The 15,349-nt window shown below is 41.8% G+C and overlaps 1 protein-coding gene across 7 annotated transcripts in view; it reads left to right on the top strand.

Annotated features, from left to right (window-relative positions):
* ENPP2 (ectonucleotide pyrophosphatase/phosphodiesterase 2) overlaps nt 1-15,349 on the top strand; it is a 110,412-nt gene that overhangs the window by 82,477 nt on the left and 12,586 nt on the right. For 2 of the 7 annotated variants that reach the window (XM_084748266.1, XM_084748265.1), the window contains exons 16-20: nt 1,690-1,777; nt 1,938-2,025; nt 3,108-3,292; nt 5,649-5,700; nt 14,822-14,896. In XM_084748266.1, the coding sequence (XP_084604392.1) occupies nt 1,690-1,777; nt 1,938-2,025; nt 3,108-3,292; nt 5,649-5,700; nt 14,822-14,896 (488 nt within the window). The remainder of the gene's footprint in view (nt 1-1,689; nt 1,778-1,937; nt 2,026-3,107; nt 3,293-5,648; nt 5,701-14,821; nt 14,897-15,349) is intronic. The other 5 variants (XM_084748271.1, XM_084748269.1, XM_084748270.1 and 2 more) reach the window with 3 other exon arrangements.

The raw sequence follows: 15,349 nt of genomic DNA, 5'->3' as shown, positions 1-15,349 counted from the left end.
AGATGAGAATAGAAATAACACATCTTTATTTTTTTTAACTTTATCATGCATCACTGTTCTTATCCATTGAACAACGTGAAATACAACTAGGCCCTTGCTGTTGTGGTCTTGGTTGACATGATTGCCTATAGCAGTATTTGTATAAGGTTCCTAGAAATGATAATCTTGAAACTCTGTCACTGTAGACATGATTTACATTGCCCAAAACACAAGTGATGTTAGCCTTCTGAACTACAAAAGTCTCTCCCAGATCAAGCAGACCACCCTTTTCTTTAGAATCTGATGTAGAGCATATTTGCAGGGGGTGGCTTTGCCACTTCTAAAGATTCAACCACCACAGATTTAGTCATTTTTATATAGACCTGAAAGCAGTGTTTTCTCATGCATTTTTGTTCAACTTTGACTATAAACAAGTGTGATGAATGTCCTTCTAGTGCTACCTGAATAACTATGATGTGTACTCAAGCTGCACAATGTTTTATAATGGGTAATAGCTAAGAATGAGAAGATAATGTAAAACACTGCTCTTCTAGAAACTGTCTCAATATGAAACACACATGTGTGTGCGCGTACACACACACACACACACACACACACACACACACACACACACCATGTAATCTCTTACTTTAACTCTAAAGGGACCAAATAGAGTTAAATACATAGGATTATGCAGAGAGAGATATGAAACACAGAAATTATTGGAACCACGAAGAATAGACAGGAATCCGAGTAGAAATGTTACAGGGATGTGGCCAAAAATAGCTTGGCTGACTATGTCCTCTGCAGGACTCTTCATGTTGGGGGCATCTAGGGAGAGGGAAACTTGATGCAGTTGTCTAGTTTATATGAAAAGAACATGTGTCTTGGAATTGAAGTTAAGTGAAAGATGACCCAGCTGAGCAAGTTAGTGAAGAGCAAAGGCAGGTGCTAAATCTTTTGAAGTTTGCTCTTGCATTGTTCATTTATTATACATACATATTACTCTCCTAAGTCCAAGTTACTCTTGAATGAAAACCCATTTGGTAGATTTCCTAGTTTTCCCCAAGCATTCTTCTTCACTGATATGTACTGCCTATACTTAGGCAATGCTTACATTAATAAGCATCAACATTTTTGATGGTAGAGAAGCCATAAAACACTTATGCAAAAGGTGTCTTTCTGTCCCAAAGGTAAGACTACTTAGTGATTGTGATATCTTGAAAGCAATATTTTCACTCCCTCCATATATTAAAATACATTTTCCAGGTAAGGGCCAGGCTTGTGTTAACTATGCCAGGGTTAGTGTTAAATTGTCTACTTTATGAACTTCCTACTAGGTAAGTTTACATACAGATGTTTCTATAGAATGTGGATCCTCATGAATTGACTCAATATCCCATATTTAAAAATGCCTTCTGTGTCTTGGGACTGAGCCTGGTGAGCACATAGCAGGGAGAGATGTTCTGTTCAGTCCAACCAGGAGGCATAGAGAGGACTTTGACTTCTTTTCAAAACTTCCCCTTTAGCAATAACAAGCAAAGCAATTACGATAGAGAAAGGAACAGAAGTACCTAGGGAATGACACAATTAAGACAGATGATTGGCTTCAGACAGCCCTTTTCAGGGACCCTAGTGCCATCAAATGTGCTTTCTATCAGCATGATTTGGGACAGAATCCCAACTGATCATAAAATTGTTTCAATGTAGGAAACCTTTGGATGTTTATAAGAAGCCATCAGGAAAATGTTTCTTCCAGGGTGACCATGGCTTTGATAACAAGGTCAACAGCATGCAGGTATGGCCACAAAACTGAACTGAAATGGTTTCATGATTCTCAGGGGGGGGATGGGACTCGTGGGATTAGCGAAGCTGCAGGGAATTCAGACGCAGAAGAGACTCTGTAAGTGGAAGCTGAAATGGTTAACTGTGTTCTTTTTCTTCTTTTCTTTTGGAAGACTGTTTTTGTAGGTTATGGCCCAACTTTTAAGTACAGGACCAAAGTACCTCCATTTGAAAACATTGAACTTTACAATGTTATGTGCGGTAAGTCACTTGTTCAATCAAACCCGGTGGAACAACCTTCGGACAGTGGAGTTCCTCACTGCTAGAGAAAGAAATGAGGTGTCTATTTTCTAAGACCTCTCCTGGCCAAAAAAAAAAAAAAAAAAAAAAAAAAAAATTGTAACTTGCCCATTGGTTCAAAGGACAGAATGTCGCCCCCTTCTAAGGCTTCTTTGTGTCCCTTCAACAGTTGACTAATGGGGAGTTTTCATAGTGTTGCTGTTGGCAGCCTTAGACTGATCCAACATAGCATTACAGTTTGACACTGTTGGTCAGAGACCCGATGAAGCAAGAGTTCCAACGCAGACAGAGCATTCTCCGACCTCCCTCTCTCACATTGCAGCCCAGTGAAAAGCTTGCCAGTTGCATCCCAGCCAGCTATTTATGTGCTCCTAATTATTTTTCTTCCTTGAGCTTCTCGTTGCTGAATGAGGACAGCTTTTCCTATTTAGTAAGGGAGTGCCAGTCTAGTGGTTAGGGGGGGAGTCTGAAAGTCGGGTCTCCTGGGTTCCTTCCCCAGGTTGGCTGCTAGCTCTCTACTGTCCTTAGGCAAGTCGCTGTGTGCCCACTTGGCAACCATTCACTTGCTGTGAAGTCAGCCTGTTCATCCCTTGGTGGCCCATCAAGGCACATAGCCAAAGTCTCCTCTTGTCCCCACACTTGTGTGGAGTGCATTAGAGGGCAGGCTGTGGGAATTTGTTGATGATGTCTTATTTCAAAATTTGGTTCTAAAAAGTCCTGGAGAAGTGCAGGAGGCGATGGTACCAACATTGTTATACACCCAGGCAATGGCTGAGTGAACTGTTCCTCCCACTGAGACTGTTAGGGAATGCCTTATTCATGCTCTAGAAATGAGCAGAGCTACCTCAAGAAGTGTTGGCAAGGCATTGTGAGGTCAGAATCCTTCAGATGGTGTGAAAGGAATGGCTGACATGGGAATTTAGTTTGTCCACTTATGATTTTTGCTCAATATTTATAGGCTACTGGAGGTTTAGATTCTTACCATAGCTCATCAGATAACAAACAAACAAGAAACACTGTATCCTTTTCTTTCTTTTCATCAGATCTCCTAGGCTTGAAGCCAGCTCCCAATAATGGAACCCATGGAAGTTTGAATCACCTACTGAGGACAAATACCTTTAGGCCAACCATACCTGAAGAAGTCACCAGACCAAGTTACCCAGGGATTATGTACCTTCAGTCTGATTTTGACCTGGGCTGCACCTGTGATGATAAGGTAGAGCCAAAGGTAGAAATAATCTTTATGTTTTATCAAGGAGATGTTTGTTTGGTGTATGAGAAATTGTCCAGTGGAACTGTCTATGCTAATAAGGTTGATTTCTGACTCTGTTATCCCAAATGGAGCCAGTGACTGCTTACGACTGAGAGAGGAAAATGCTAACTTTACTGTTTTAAATTCAAGTTTAATATGCTGAATATGGCCCATGGCTACAATCTTAGACTGTACAAGTCTGGAGAATGAAGGGTAAAAAAATGTTATTTCCTGAATTCATAATCTCCAGTCAAAATCTGGCTTTATTGTTCAATTGTGGATCACCAGTGATTCATCAAGCTCATAGATAGCAGGTAGCTATGTCAAAATGATTTTGAAAGACACTTGGAAAATTTAAGGAATTTGAGAGCACTATTTACAAAACCTGAGCAGTGTGGACAAAGTCATTGGTAAATGTGAACTACTCTGGAGCTAGCAGAATACCTTCCAAGGCCTGAAAGGGGAGGGAAGATAGAAAATTACTATGGAGATTGGCAGGAGAGAAGGAGGGAGGGAGGGAAGGGGAGGGAAGGGGAGGGAGAGAATTGTGTTTGTTAGAAGACTGAAGCCCAAACACTGTGGCCTGTGACTTGGAAATATAACACCCTAGGCTCTATTGACTCTACTCAGATATGGATGTTTTCCATGGTAGAGCCTGACTAAACCAAAGAATAAGTTTATTCTTTACCACAATCCCTAAAGCTCATCCTTCTAGGACACAGAGCAGAGTGAGGAAGGCACAACACGGATGGGGTGTCATTGAAAACATACTGTCCATCGTACCATGTTGAGACAGTTTTTAGATACCTATCCAACCCACCAACCAACCGCCTAACACCCTACCCCAAAGTAGTAAGCATTAATTTGATTATTGAATTTTTAAGTTAAGATTTTTATATCTAACAACAAGTGCGTCTATTAGCAGAAGTGGACGTTGCTTCCACAGAGTTGAAAAGATGTTTGGACAAAGCAAGGATGTTAATTCATTTTTACATGCTGCTTACTTATAGGTAACAGTGTGAGTGTCTGTTTATTAGCTTCAAGAAAACGGACAATAATTCTCCTGTTGCACAATCTCTTTTCCTTATCATTTGTGCCCTCCCAGGATTCCTAGGGGTGTAGGAGCCAGAGTTTGATAGGCTCTACAGAAAGAGGAATACATTTTGTCCTTCCTCCCCATTCCTGCATTCATCTCCTTCCTACTTTTGCTCTTGATGAGAATCTGGGAGGCCAGTGAGTGAAGGGGAGGGAGCGCTCACAAGCTGGGCGTGCGAGGCTGCCAACATCACAAGATGATCACAGATCAGCTTAGAGGGCTCTATAGTTACATTTGTTCTCTGTATGACCTCTAGCATAGAAGCCCTTTGAATATAGTGACATAAACTATCAGATGTACATTTTGCATTGTCTTTATTTAAAGAATTTCTCGAAATATTTATCCTTCCTTCTTTCTTTGCTTTTCTCTTTCTTTCGGTCTTTGTTTCTTTCTTAACTTCTACAACACAGAAGTAATTGGGATCGTGAAAGTAGTACTGTTATTTTCATGCTTGCCTGTGTACTTTTACTTTATTTATATATTTTAAATAGTACATGATGTATCTTAATGCATCTCAAAATGACCTATGGTATAAGCTGCTGTTGCAGGCTCTGAATCCTGTGATTGTTTGATTCACCAGTATTTCTGAGATACATTTATGCGTATTAGCATATGAACCTTTAGCTTATGTATTTTTCATGTCACTTGGTTACATTTGATAAATTGATAGATCATACTGTTTTTTATTTGTTTTACTGTCTAAGATTATTTGGTAATTTTCAAATATTAGCTTTAGAGGAATACCATGGGCATTAGTGTAAATGGGCTTTTATAGTTAGTGCTTGAGAGTCTCAAGGGTAGGTGATAGGTGCAGATGCTGAGCAATGACTTTTCAGGGTTGCTCAGCTGTTGTTCTTCAGAAGTATTGGGTCATTACTGTTTGGACTTAAGGGGGAAAAGCAATCTACACTGGTTTGGTGGATCATTCTAGTGTAGACAGGAATTAACCTGGGATAAGGCACTACTGTCACTGCTTTACATGTATGTGTTCAAATAACATGACTGCACAGTCTTAAGGGAAGGGAACTGAGCCACAGGGAGATTACTGAAGGTGCTCACAGACACGAAGGTAAAGCTTAGAATGCTCCTTGGGAGAATTTACCACACTGACACTATCAGACTTTGGGGCTTTCTTTGGGAATTAGCAAGATGCTAAGTAGAAAGAAGGGGAAGAGAGAGAGGAAGAATACCCTTGATTGTTTGTCTTCTTTCCTTTTCTGGTTTTTACATGTGAAGAACAAATTGGAAGAACTCAATAAACGCCTTCACACCAAAGGATCTACAGAAGGTAAGGGCGGGTTAAAAAAAAAAAACCAACAAAATAAGTTTTGACTTCTAGTTTTTAAAAATGGAAGCTTGGAACTGCAGAGATGGTTTGCTGTTCTTCCAGAAGATCTCAGTTCGATCCTCAGTACCCATATGTTGACTTATGACCAGCTGTAGCTCCAGATGATGCCCTCTTTTGGTCTCTGTGGTCACCAAGCACACACAAGGTTGGAAGACACGCAGGCAAAACACCCATACACATAAAACAACAACAACAACAACAACAACAACAACAGAAAAAAAATCAAAGACTTTCTATTACCTATAGGATAAGCACACTATTTTTAAAAAATTTCTACTTGTATTGCAAATTGTTTTGTTTTGTTTGTATTTATCTCTGAACATAATGTGTCAGCTGTCTAATAGGGGAAGCCTATTAGCCTGTTGGTTTCCTTTAATAGCTTTTTAGCTCTAAGAAAAGAAACAAACCACTCAGGTATCTGATGAGACATAGGTGACGGTGCTAATGGGAGCTTCTGTGGTGAGAATGGTAGTCATAGTGATAAATATTAGCTCCTGTGCTTCTATCAAAGCTCAACTGCCCAAAGGATCAGTGAGTAAATTTCCTAGAAGAAATCAGATTTCCTTCATCGCACAGGATCATCACCACCCTTGACTTGTTCTCTTCTTATTTTATATCCAACAATAGCAAGCACGTGATAGTAAATTTCTGGAAGCTTGCGATATGGCAAAAAACCAAACATAAGACAAACAAACCAAGAATCCCAGTGATATCTACCAAGGAAGAAAGACACATGTATTGTTCACATTTTAGTGTGCATAATGTAGGCTAAGTGGGCTCTCTTATACTTATGAAATCTAGGCTGAAAGAGCCATTTCTTATAGGACATGCCATGCCCACAGAAGTACACAGAACTGTGTACTAGATACCAGCACCTTTGCTTTTATCAAGCAATGTCACTTCTACTCACACTTTATCAGCCCAAGTCAGACTCATGGTATAAGTGATGTAGAGGGCGTATTCTTCCTACTGGGATGCTTTCCTGCAGGTTAGCACAGAAAACAATTAGTAACAATAAAACAATCTATCCTTTTTAAAAATGATTTTTTTATTTTTATATTATTTTTATTTAAGTTAATTTTTAAAAATTAACTTACTCAGATTACAACTCAATTGTTATTCCATCACTTGTATCCACCCGTTCCTCCCTCCCTCCCACCCCCACCCTATTCCCCTTAACTGATTTTTTTGTTGTTTTGTTTTTCTGAGACAGGATCCCACACTGTAGCTTTGGCTGTTCTAGAACTTACTGTGTATACCAGGCTGCCCTCTGCCCTCGTCAGTGGTGGGATTAAAGGCATAAGCCACCATACCCAGCTCTTCTTTTGATTTTGAAGTTCTGGGAAATTAGAAGGAGAAAGAGTACGGAGGTCCTGTGAAGGTTTCCTCCAGTAGATGGGATGGTTTTCTGAGACAAAAGTGGGTAGGTTGAAGAAGGAGCTAGCACAGCCCAGCAGCTCCACATTATGTGCTAAAGATGCACACATACTTCCTGAGCCCTTCACTTGATCCGTCAGCTTCCATGTGGTCCTGTTTTTCGTATGTGTCATTTCCCATCTGATTAAGTAGAGGTTGGGAAAGGCAGCAGCAGGTTTTATTTACTTGCCTTGTTTCCTTTTCCATAAAAGATCGTCATCTTTCTTCCTTCTCTACAAAGCCACCCTCCCCTTTTCCCTTTGATCACAGAACACATAGGCTTTCTGGCATGTAATTGGATAGCACAGGATTACAGTCAGGACTTCGCTGGTGGAAGCTTTGCATGTCCCCCAGGGACTCTACAAGTGGCTTGAAAGTTTGGCACCTAACTTTTAGTGTACTGTAGCGTCATTTTTAAATGAACAACAGCAACAGCAGAAATGCAAGCTTCCAGAGAGGTGGGGTAGGGAGTCCCCTTGTGATATCCAAGTAGTCAGTTACTAAAGACACAGCTTCAAGACGCTCCTTAAAACATGACGGCTAGTTTGTTTGTTCTAACACCTCAGAGTGGGCTCTTGTACTTTCTGCTAACTTAAATTCCCACTCTTCTTGCTCCCTAAAACATTTCCACCTGACTCACAATTTCTGCATCTAGTCTGTTGGTGAGATGTCCTTGTGTTCACGTGACAAAAACCACTCCCGTAACCTAGCACAGACCCCCAAGCATGAACGTGAAAGGCCTTGTCCTGGTGGATGTGTGGCTGTCAGGGCTAGAGGGAGATGGCAGTCTTTGTTTCTCTGAAGCTTTGCTCAGTGTGGACCATACATGTCTCACATGTATCACTGAAGGACCTTTTTATACCAAGAGCCTTAAAGTCTGCATTTTTTTTGTTTTTGTTTTTGTTTTTTTGTTTGGGGGGTGCGGAAACCGCACTCACTATTTGTTGGGTGTTGTCTGGGACTAACTCCGGTGTGTCTGAAATGACATCACTGACAGTTTTTAACCCATGGCTTCAAAAACAGAAAGGCATAAAATATTAGGGGAAAATGACGGCAGCTGCATTTGTTGCTTTTGTGTCACTGTGAAGAATGCCTGTCAGACCCAGTCTGAGGCAGGATTTATTCTGGGTCATGGTTTGCGTCCAGCATGTTGGAGAAGGCATGGCAGAACAGCTCAGTTCATGGTAGTGGCTGGAGCATGTGGCCGAGAGGCAGCCTTGAGTGAGGCCGGGGCCAGGGGTCCTGGCTGTCACCTTCAGAGGCCCTACCCCTGGTTGCTTGCTCCTACCAGCCAGGCGCCCACCTCCTACAGGCTCCTTATGCTTCTAATACAGTGCCACCGGCTAGGGAGAACATTCGAACGCCAGCCTTTGGGGGACATTTCTGACTCAGTTCATGGCACTGGCATATGCCTTCCTCTGTTCATGGCTCATGGGACCAACCCTTATGCATATAAGAGTCCTGAAGTAAAATCGTCTGTCTACCACTGCCGCGTTCTGTGAAAACCATTTCCTGGCTTAGATTCTGGAATTTGCGTGAGTCTCAAGATTCTCTCTCCTATGTCTCTGGACTTTCATCTCCATTTGCCTTATTAGATCTAGCTCACTCATTTCTGCAATGGCAAGGCAGGATATTCTGGGTCTCAGTATCTCAAACATTGCACATCCAGGCTCCTATTCAACATACTCAGTGTCTGCTACAGTAGAACAATGTGAGTACAAATAAAGTGTGTGTGTGTGTGTGTGTTTGCGTGTATGTGTGTGTGTGTGTTTGCATGTGTGTGTGTGCTCGTGCATGTGTGCATGCATGAGTGTGCATATGCATTATATTCAGAATGACTACTTTACTCTAATTCATATCTGACTTGACATGTATTGATCCTTGTAAAATAGTCTGTAAATATAATATTCTATATGTAAGGTACTTCTGGTTTGGTTATTAGTTTGGAGTAGAGATTCAGGTCATTGATATTTTATAGAATGAGTCACATGCAACATCGCAGCATTTCCATGTCACTATGTTAATGCCATGTACTGTGAAATAGGTCACCTATCTATGCAGAGCACATGTGAAAGCTGCATTTTCCAGTCATGAAACAGTCTGTAGACTATTTGAGCTTAAGAGGCATTAAATTAGTCCTACTTGATATTTTGTTACCACTATTTAGATTGTTATAAGGTCAAGGCCTTTATAAAGTAAACAGGAAGGAAAACCATAGTCTTAAAAAGATGGTTTGCTGAAGTCATACTATTTCTAGGGAGGTGGCAAATTCTAGATCTCTGTTGCATAATGGCTGTTAAGTTTTGGTCGCAAATAGCTAGTATAATGGCAGACTTGCCGTGCAATGAAAACTCATTTCCTTGTGGCCTCAAGTCAGCAGGTGAAGAAGTGAGCGGCATGGGAAAGGTAGACTCCTCACAGGCAATTCTGGCATTACCGCCAGAAGAGGAAGAACTACACTAGCTACTTTCATCTCAGTCTTTTCTCCATTGCTACAAAATGCTTTCCGTCTTCCTAAGCAAGGGCTCATGGTCACCTTTGTATGAAAAGGAGCTCAAATCATTTTAATGCCTATGTATGTTGACACTTTTTATGTACCATATTAATTTCTAGAAAAAAAAAAGACAGTAACTTTTGCTAACTGGGTAGAAGAATCCTGACTATTGTTGGGAGATCTTTGAGGTCTTTCCGAATTCCAAAATGCCTGTTTCTGTTGGGTTTTGGCGACTCTAATGTGCTAAAGAAGGAAGGCAGTATGCTTGCTTCTCTCAGTATAGGTGTGTGTCTGCATGCACTAGGGAAAGCATTGGCAGGGTAACTAACATGTTAAGTGCTTGTGATGTGAGGTAGAATTCAATATATTGATGACGGACACTACATTTTAATAACTTTACCTACCAGTATTCTTGGCTAATATTGAAGTTGAGCGTGGACCCTTACCGAACCATGGCTTCTTTGGGTGGTGACTGAACTTGGCGTTTTATGGGCGTTGCTTCTCAATAATGATGCAACATTTTGGAGAGATATAAGCCATTGGGAGGTTAAGTGGGAAGGATTATAGAGCTAGGAAGAGCTGAACTGAGATTTGACCCAAGCCTGTGTGGCTTTGTCTGAGAATGCCCCTGGAAGATCACTAGGAAAGACTGTATCAGGCTACTGTTGGTCCTGAAGTGTTGATAGATGCTTTGAAACCAACATGTGCCCTCACTGGAGAATCCCAATGTTGTCCTGGCATGGGCAGAGCATCTGCTCAGCAGGAGTTGATCCTTCACCCCAGTTTAACCTTCAGTAGAATAATGCAGCAGGAGACCTCTGACCTGACATTACCCAAAGACGAGAGAGGATAGTAACAAGCTGGATGTTGGGGCCTAGGTTTTGGGCAGGCTATACACCTGAGTTATTTTGTGTAAATTTACTTCATCAGTAAAACAGAGGTGATGCTAATGAACCCATTCTATCTCAAAAGTCTATCAGGCCGGCTGTGTAGAATCCCAGAAATTAAAAAAAAACTTGTTTGTCAATTGATTACCAAGTAGACATGTCATTGGTACCACTGGAGACAGAGTAGCCAAGCCCCCATCTTCATAAAATTACTGTCCTGTTGCAAGGTTTAGCAAGCAGATGAACTACAACAGAATATATATTTATTTTTATTTTATGTGCATTGGTGTTTTGCCTGCATGTCTATCTGTGGGAGATCCTTGGAACTGGCATTACAGACAGTTGTGAGCTGTCATGTGGGTTCTGGGAACTGAACTCAGGTCTTCTGGAAGAGCAGCCAGTGCTCTTAACCCCTGGGCCACAGTGGAATTGGAAAGCATAAGGTGGAGGCTGAAATGGCAGTGAATGACAATAGGTCCTTGTAAGGCAAAGAAGAAGGAAAGACACAGGAAAAGGGAAAATTTTTTTTTTCGCTAAAGATTTTGTGGTAAAATTTAAGGATATGTTATTGTGGGAATGGATGTTTAAGAAAACAAAAAATGAGAAGGATTTTCATGTGGCTCCAAGTCCATCTGCTGGAGTATAAATCAGGAAGCAGAGGAGGGAGAAGAAACACAAAATTGAGTCTGCATGACTAAACGTTGGAAGACAAAAAGAGTGAATTCTGGGGAAGTCCACACCACTTAAAAAGATTCGCCTCACGGTCTTTTGCCAAATGTGGTATCTGGAGGGAACTCTGGCATAGGCTAGAATGCCGGAGCCACTACTGTAAACACGGAGCTTGGGTGTGGGAGGAAGGCTGTGTCTGGAACTCTGTGTGGTAGAAATTCAGTCTGGGACGACATGGGCTACCCTAGATGCACGCTCTGAAGTCACAGGAGGCATGCAGGGAGATGGCTCACTTGGAAAGTGCCCGCCTATGGGCACGAAGACCTGAGTTTGGACACCCAGCAGCTTTGTTAAGAAACCAGGCCTGGCGTGCTTCTGTAACTTCAGCCCTGGGGAGAAGGAGATAGGTGCATCTCTCAACCTTACTGGCATCCGGTATAGTTAGTCAGTGAGCTCCGGGTTCTGTGAGAGATCCTGTCTCAAAAAACAAGGTGAGTACAATAGGGGAGACCCCTGATATCATCCTTTGGCCTCCATATGCTTGTGTACACAAGCATGAACATGTACATACTTATTTTAGACAGACAGACAGACAGACAGACAGACAGACACAGGCACACAGTATGAATGATGGGAGAGAAGACGGTTAAGGGGGTGCTAAGATGTAGCTGGACAGGAGGAAGTACTTCAAAAGTCCTATGACCCAGTAGGATAACTATACTTGGCCAAATTTATTAATCGATGTATTTCAGTACCACTAATAGAGAAGCTTTTGAGTGTTTCACCACAAAGGTATCATACATACTTAAGCTGATTCCTAAGCCCATTAGATTGATTGATCTGAACATTATAAATTTTACCCTGGAATTGGGCCACACAAATATGAACAACTGTGCCCACTAAAATTGTCTTTAAAAAGCTAAAATTAAATGTTGAAAATTGCCAGTTTCACCCTTTTCTGACTATGTCCCCTGGATGGGGAGGCCTGGTGGCACTCAGAGGAAGGATAGCAAGTTACCAAGAAGAGACTCGATAATCTTAGAGCATATATAGGGGGTGGAAGTCTCCCTCAATCACAGACATAGGGGAGGGGAGAAGGGGGGAAGTGGGAGGGAGGGAAGAATGGGAGGAAACAGGGGAAGGGCTAACAATCAAGATGTAATATGAATAAATTAATAAAAAAAATGGTAAAAAAAAAAAGAAATCGAAATAGGGAAAATTAAAAAAAAAAAATGAAATTAAGAGAGTATGTTGCAGAAGCAGAGCTTGTGGGCTGACCCTGAGACGAATGTCTTAGCCGGTGTGAAGGCTGAGAGTCAAGTCCATTTTGTGGTCTGGGTTGGAGCATTTGTTAAAGAGAAGTGCACCGTGTGGCTCCCCCAAGATAACCAAACTAACAGAACTGGGACATGACTGGCCTTGTGATTCACAAATACAGTGAAAGAGCAAAACCTAAGTGTTGATTCTGAATCTCAAAATTTATTTTGCCTAGTACAAAGACAATTTCTCTTCTCTTCTTGAATGAATTATTAAGCTATAAAGAGAGCCTGGTAGATTTCTGGAGAGCCAAGTGGAGGTTTAGGTTGGCGTTTTGGGAAGTTGTTGATGTCATTGTATTTTTTTCCCCCTTAAGTCCAATAACAACTGGAGGGGGGGAAGCTAATGAGAAAATGATATATTTGTGCCCCGGTTGTGTTATGAAAGCTGCAGTTGTGTCAGTAGCTTGAAGCTCTGGCGTTACTTTCTAAAGCAAACCCAATTTTGGTGTGCCAAGCGGAAGAGCGGCTAGAGATGGCGAGGCCCCCAGGGAGACCCTTGGGCTAGCCTACCATCTTGTGCCTCATTCGCCCCTTTCCTCCTCATGTGTCTTCCATTTTGTTTGAGCTCTGTGATTGTATGGTTTGTCAGCCATTTTTGGTTGTTGACAATTATCCAAGGACAATAGATCTACACACAACTGGTGTATAGATTACACAGTTTTAATAGGAAGTAAATGCCCTATCAAGGCCTTTTCTCATGCCAGCTTATGCCTGCTTGTAACATTTCTCGTCAGCATTACCATCCCCCTGTGTGGATACAGGAGACAGTGTGGCCTATGCTGCATCCTCGTTATGGATGGCAGGATGGTCATCGGACTATAAGCTCTTTGAGGAGAAAAGCTATAAGCCACCATTGTTCAGTAGCCCCATTCTCCAGCTGAGGGCCTGGCACAAAGAAGGATCTTAAATATTCCATGGAGGGATATACAAAGAGATGAAAGTGACACATTTGGAGCTGGCGAGATAGCTCAATTAGCAAAGCGCCTGCCACAAAAACATGAGGACTCGAGCTTGCATTCCCAGCACGTTTGTAAATAGAGGGTGTGGCAGTGCATGCATGTAATCCCAGATGGGATGGGGGCCAGGAGAGGCAGAAGCAGGCTGATCTGTAGGGCTCAACTGCTCAGCCATTCTAGCCCAATTGGTGAGAGAGAACCTAAAAAAATAAGGTGGCGAGAGATGGAGACATTTGGTATTGCCCTCTGAATATGACAGCACAAGCACACGCGCGCGCGCGCGCGCGCGCGCACACACACACACACACACACACACACATACACACACACACACACACACATACACACACACACACACACCATGAACTCATACTCTAAGTGGCAATGGTGATGAGAAAAATATAAATTATGAGAAAAATATAAATTATCACTAGCAGAGAGAAAAGAAATTTCATATATCATATAGAATTGTTTACACAGTCTTGAGCAGGATGCTGCAAGCAAACCAGCCCCTGGGGAAAAGGGGAGTCATGGTAGAGAATGCCAAGAAATTCAATAAGTCTTGAGGAAGGAAAAGCCAGAGGCTTAGGTGATCTGTAGTGTTGTATAGTGGGCACTCTAAGGAGGGTGCCACTTGTCGAGAGATGACAGCTCATTGCTGGGCTCTTAGAGACACAGATGTTCAGTATGAGTCTTGAGAAACACACTGGTATCTTAGTCATTGTTTTATTGATGTGAAGACATACCACAGCAAGCATTATTTGGTAAAAACAAAACATTTAGTTAGGGCTTGCTTATAGTTTTAGCAGCTTAGTCCGTTATCAACATGGCAGGAAACACATTAGCAAGGACAGGCATGATACTGGAGTAGCTGAGATAGGATCATCCTAATCTCTAGGAGAGAGAGAGAGAGAGAGAGAGAGAGAGAGAGAGAGAGAGAGAGAGAGAGAGAGGAGAGAGGAGAGAGGAGAGAGGAGAGAGGAGAGAGGAGAGAGAGAAAGGGGAAAGAGAAGGAGAAAAGAAAAGAGAAGAGAGGAGAGGAGAGGAGAGAGAGGAGAGTCTGGCATGGGCTTTCTGAAAACTCAGAGCACCCCCAGTGACACACTTCTTTCAACAAGGCCACGCATGTCTACTCCAAACAAGGCCAAAACTCTGTCCTTCTAATCCTTTCAAATTGTTCCACTCCCTGGTGACTAAACATTCAAATATATGAATTTATGGGGAGCATTCTTATTCAAACTAGCACACTTGGTAAGCTTTAAGATTTAACTGATAGAAAGACAATAGCTTCTCAATGAATTTTGATGCTTCTGCTTCCAGCTGAAACCAAGACATTCAGAGGCAGCAAAAATGAAAACAAGAAAAGCCTTAATGGAAAATTTGAACCTAGAAAAGGTTTGGTCTGAGTGTGGAAGGAAAATCTGGCTTGGTTTATGTGTCCCCCGCGCCCCACTCCCCCAAGTATTATTGCTAGGATTTGCTGGCCTTTAATTTGTTTATTAGATTTCATTTACTTAATAACATTATGGTAATTCTGATTCTTAGGGTTTTTACCCCCAAGTTTGGCAGCTTAAATGAGGCTTGGACTTTTGTTGCAAGGCTCAGGAAGCCAGACTACTCAGAAGTTGCTTGTGTTGTGATAGTGAAGGTCACTCTGCCGCAAATCAGCAGTTCTACTTGGGAGGGTTCTGTGAAATACTGTGTGAACATTTTTTTTCCTCTCCACTACTTGCATAGAGGGGCTGCACTTTAATTAAAGCAACATGTATATATAATTTAATAAGTGCTTGCCAGATTTTCTCTAATAAAAATTATAGTAAAAGCAGCTTTTATTCTAAACCATTTAGG

The sequence above is a fragment of the Acomys minous genome (genome assembly GCF_964271855.1).
Source record: "Acomys minous genome assembly, chromosome: 12".
NCBI lineage: Eukaryota > Metazoa > Chordata > Mammalia > Rodentia > Muridae > Acomys > Acomys minous.
The sequence above is the reverse complement of the archived record's forward strand: the minus strand, read 5'-3'. Positions and strand labels throughout refer to the sequence as shown.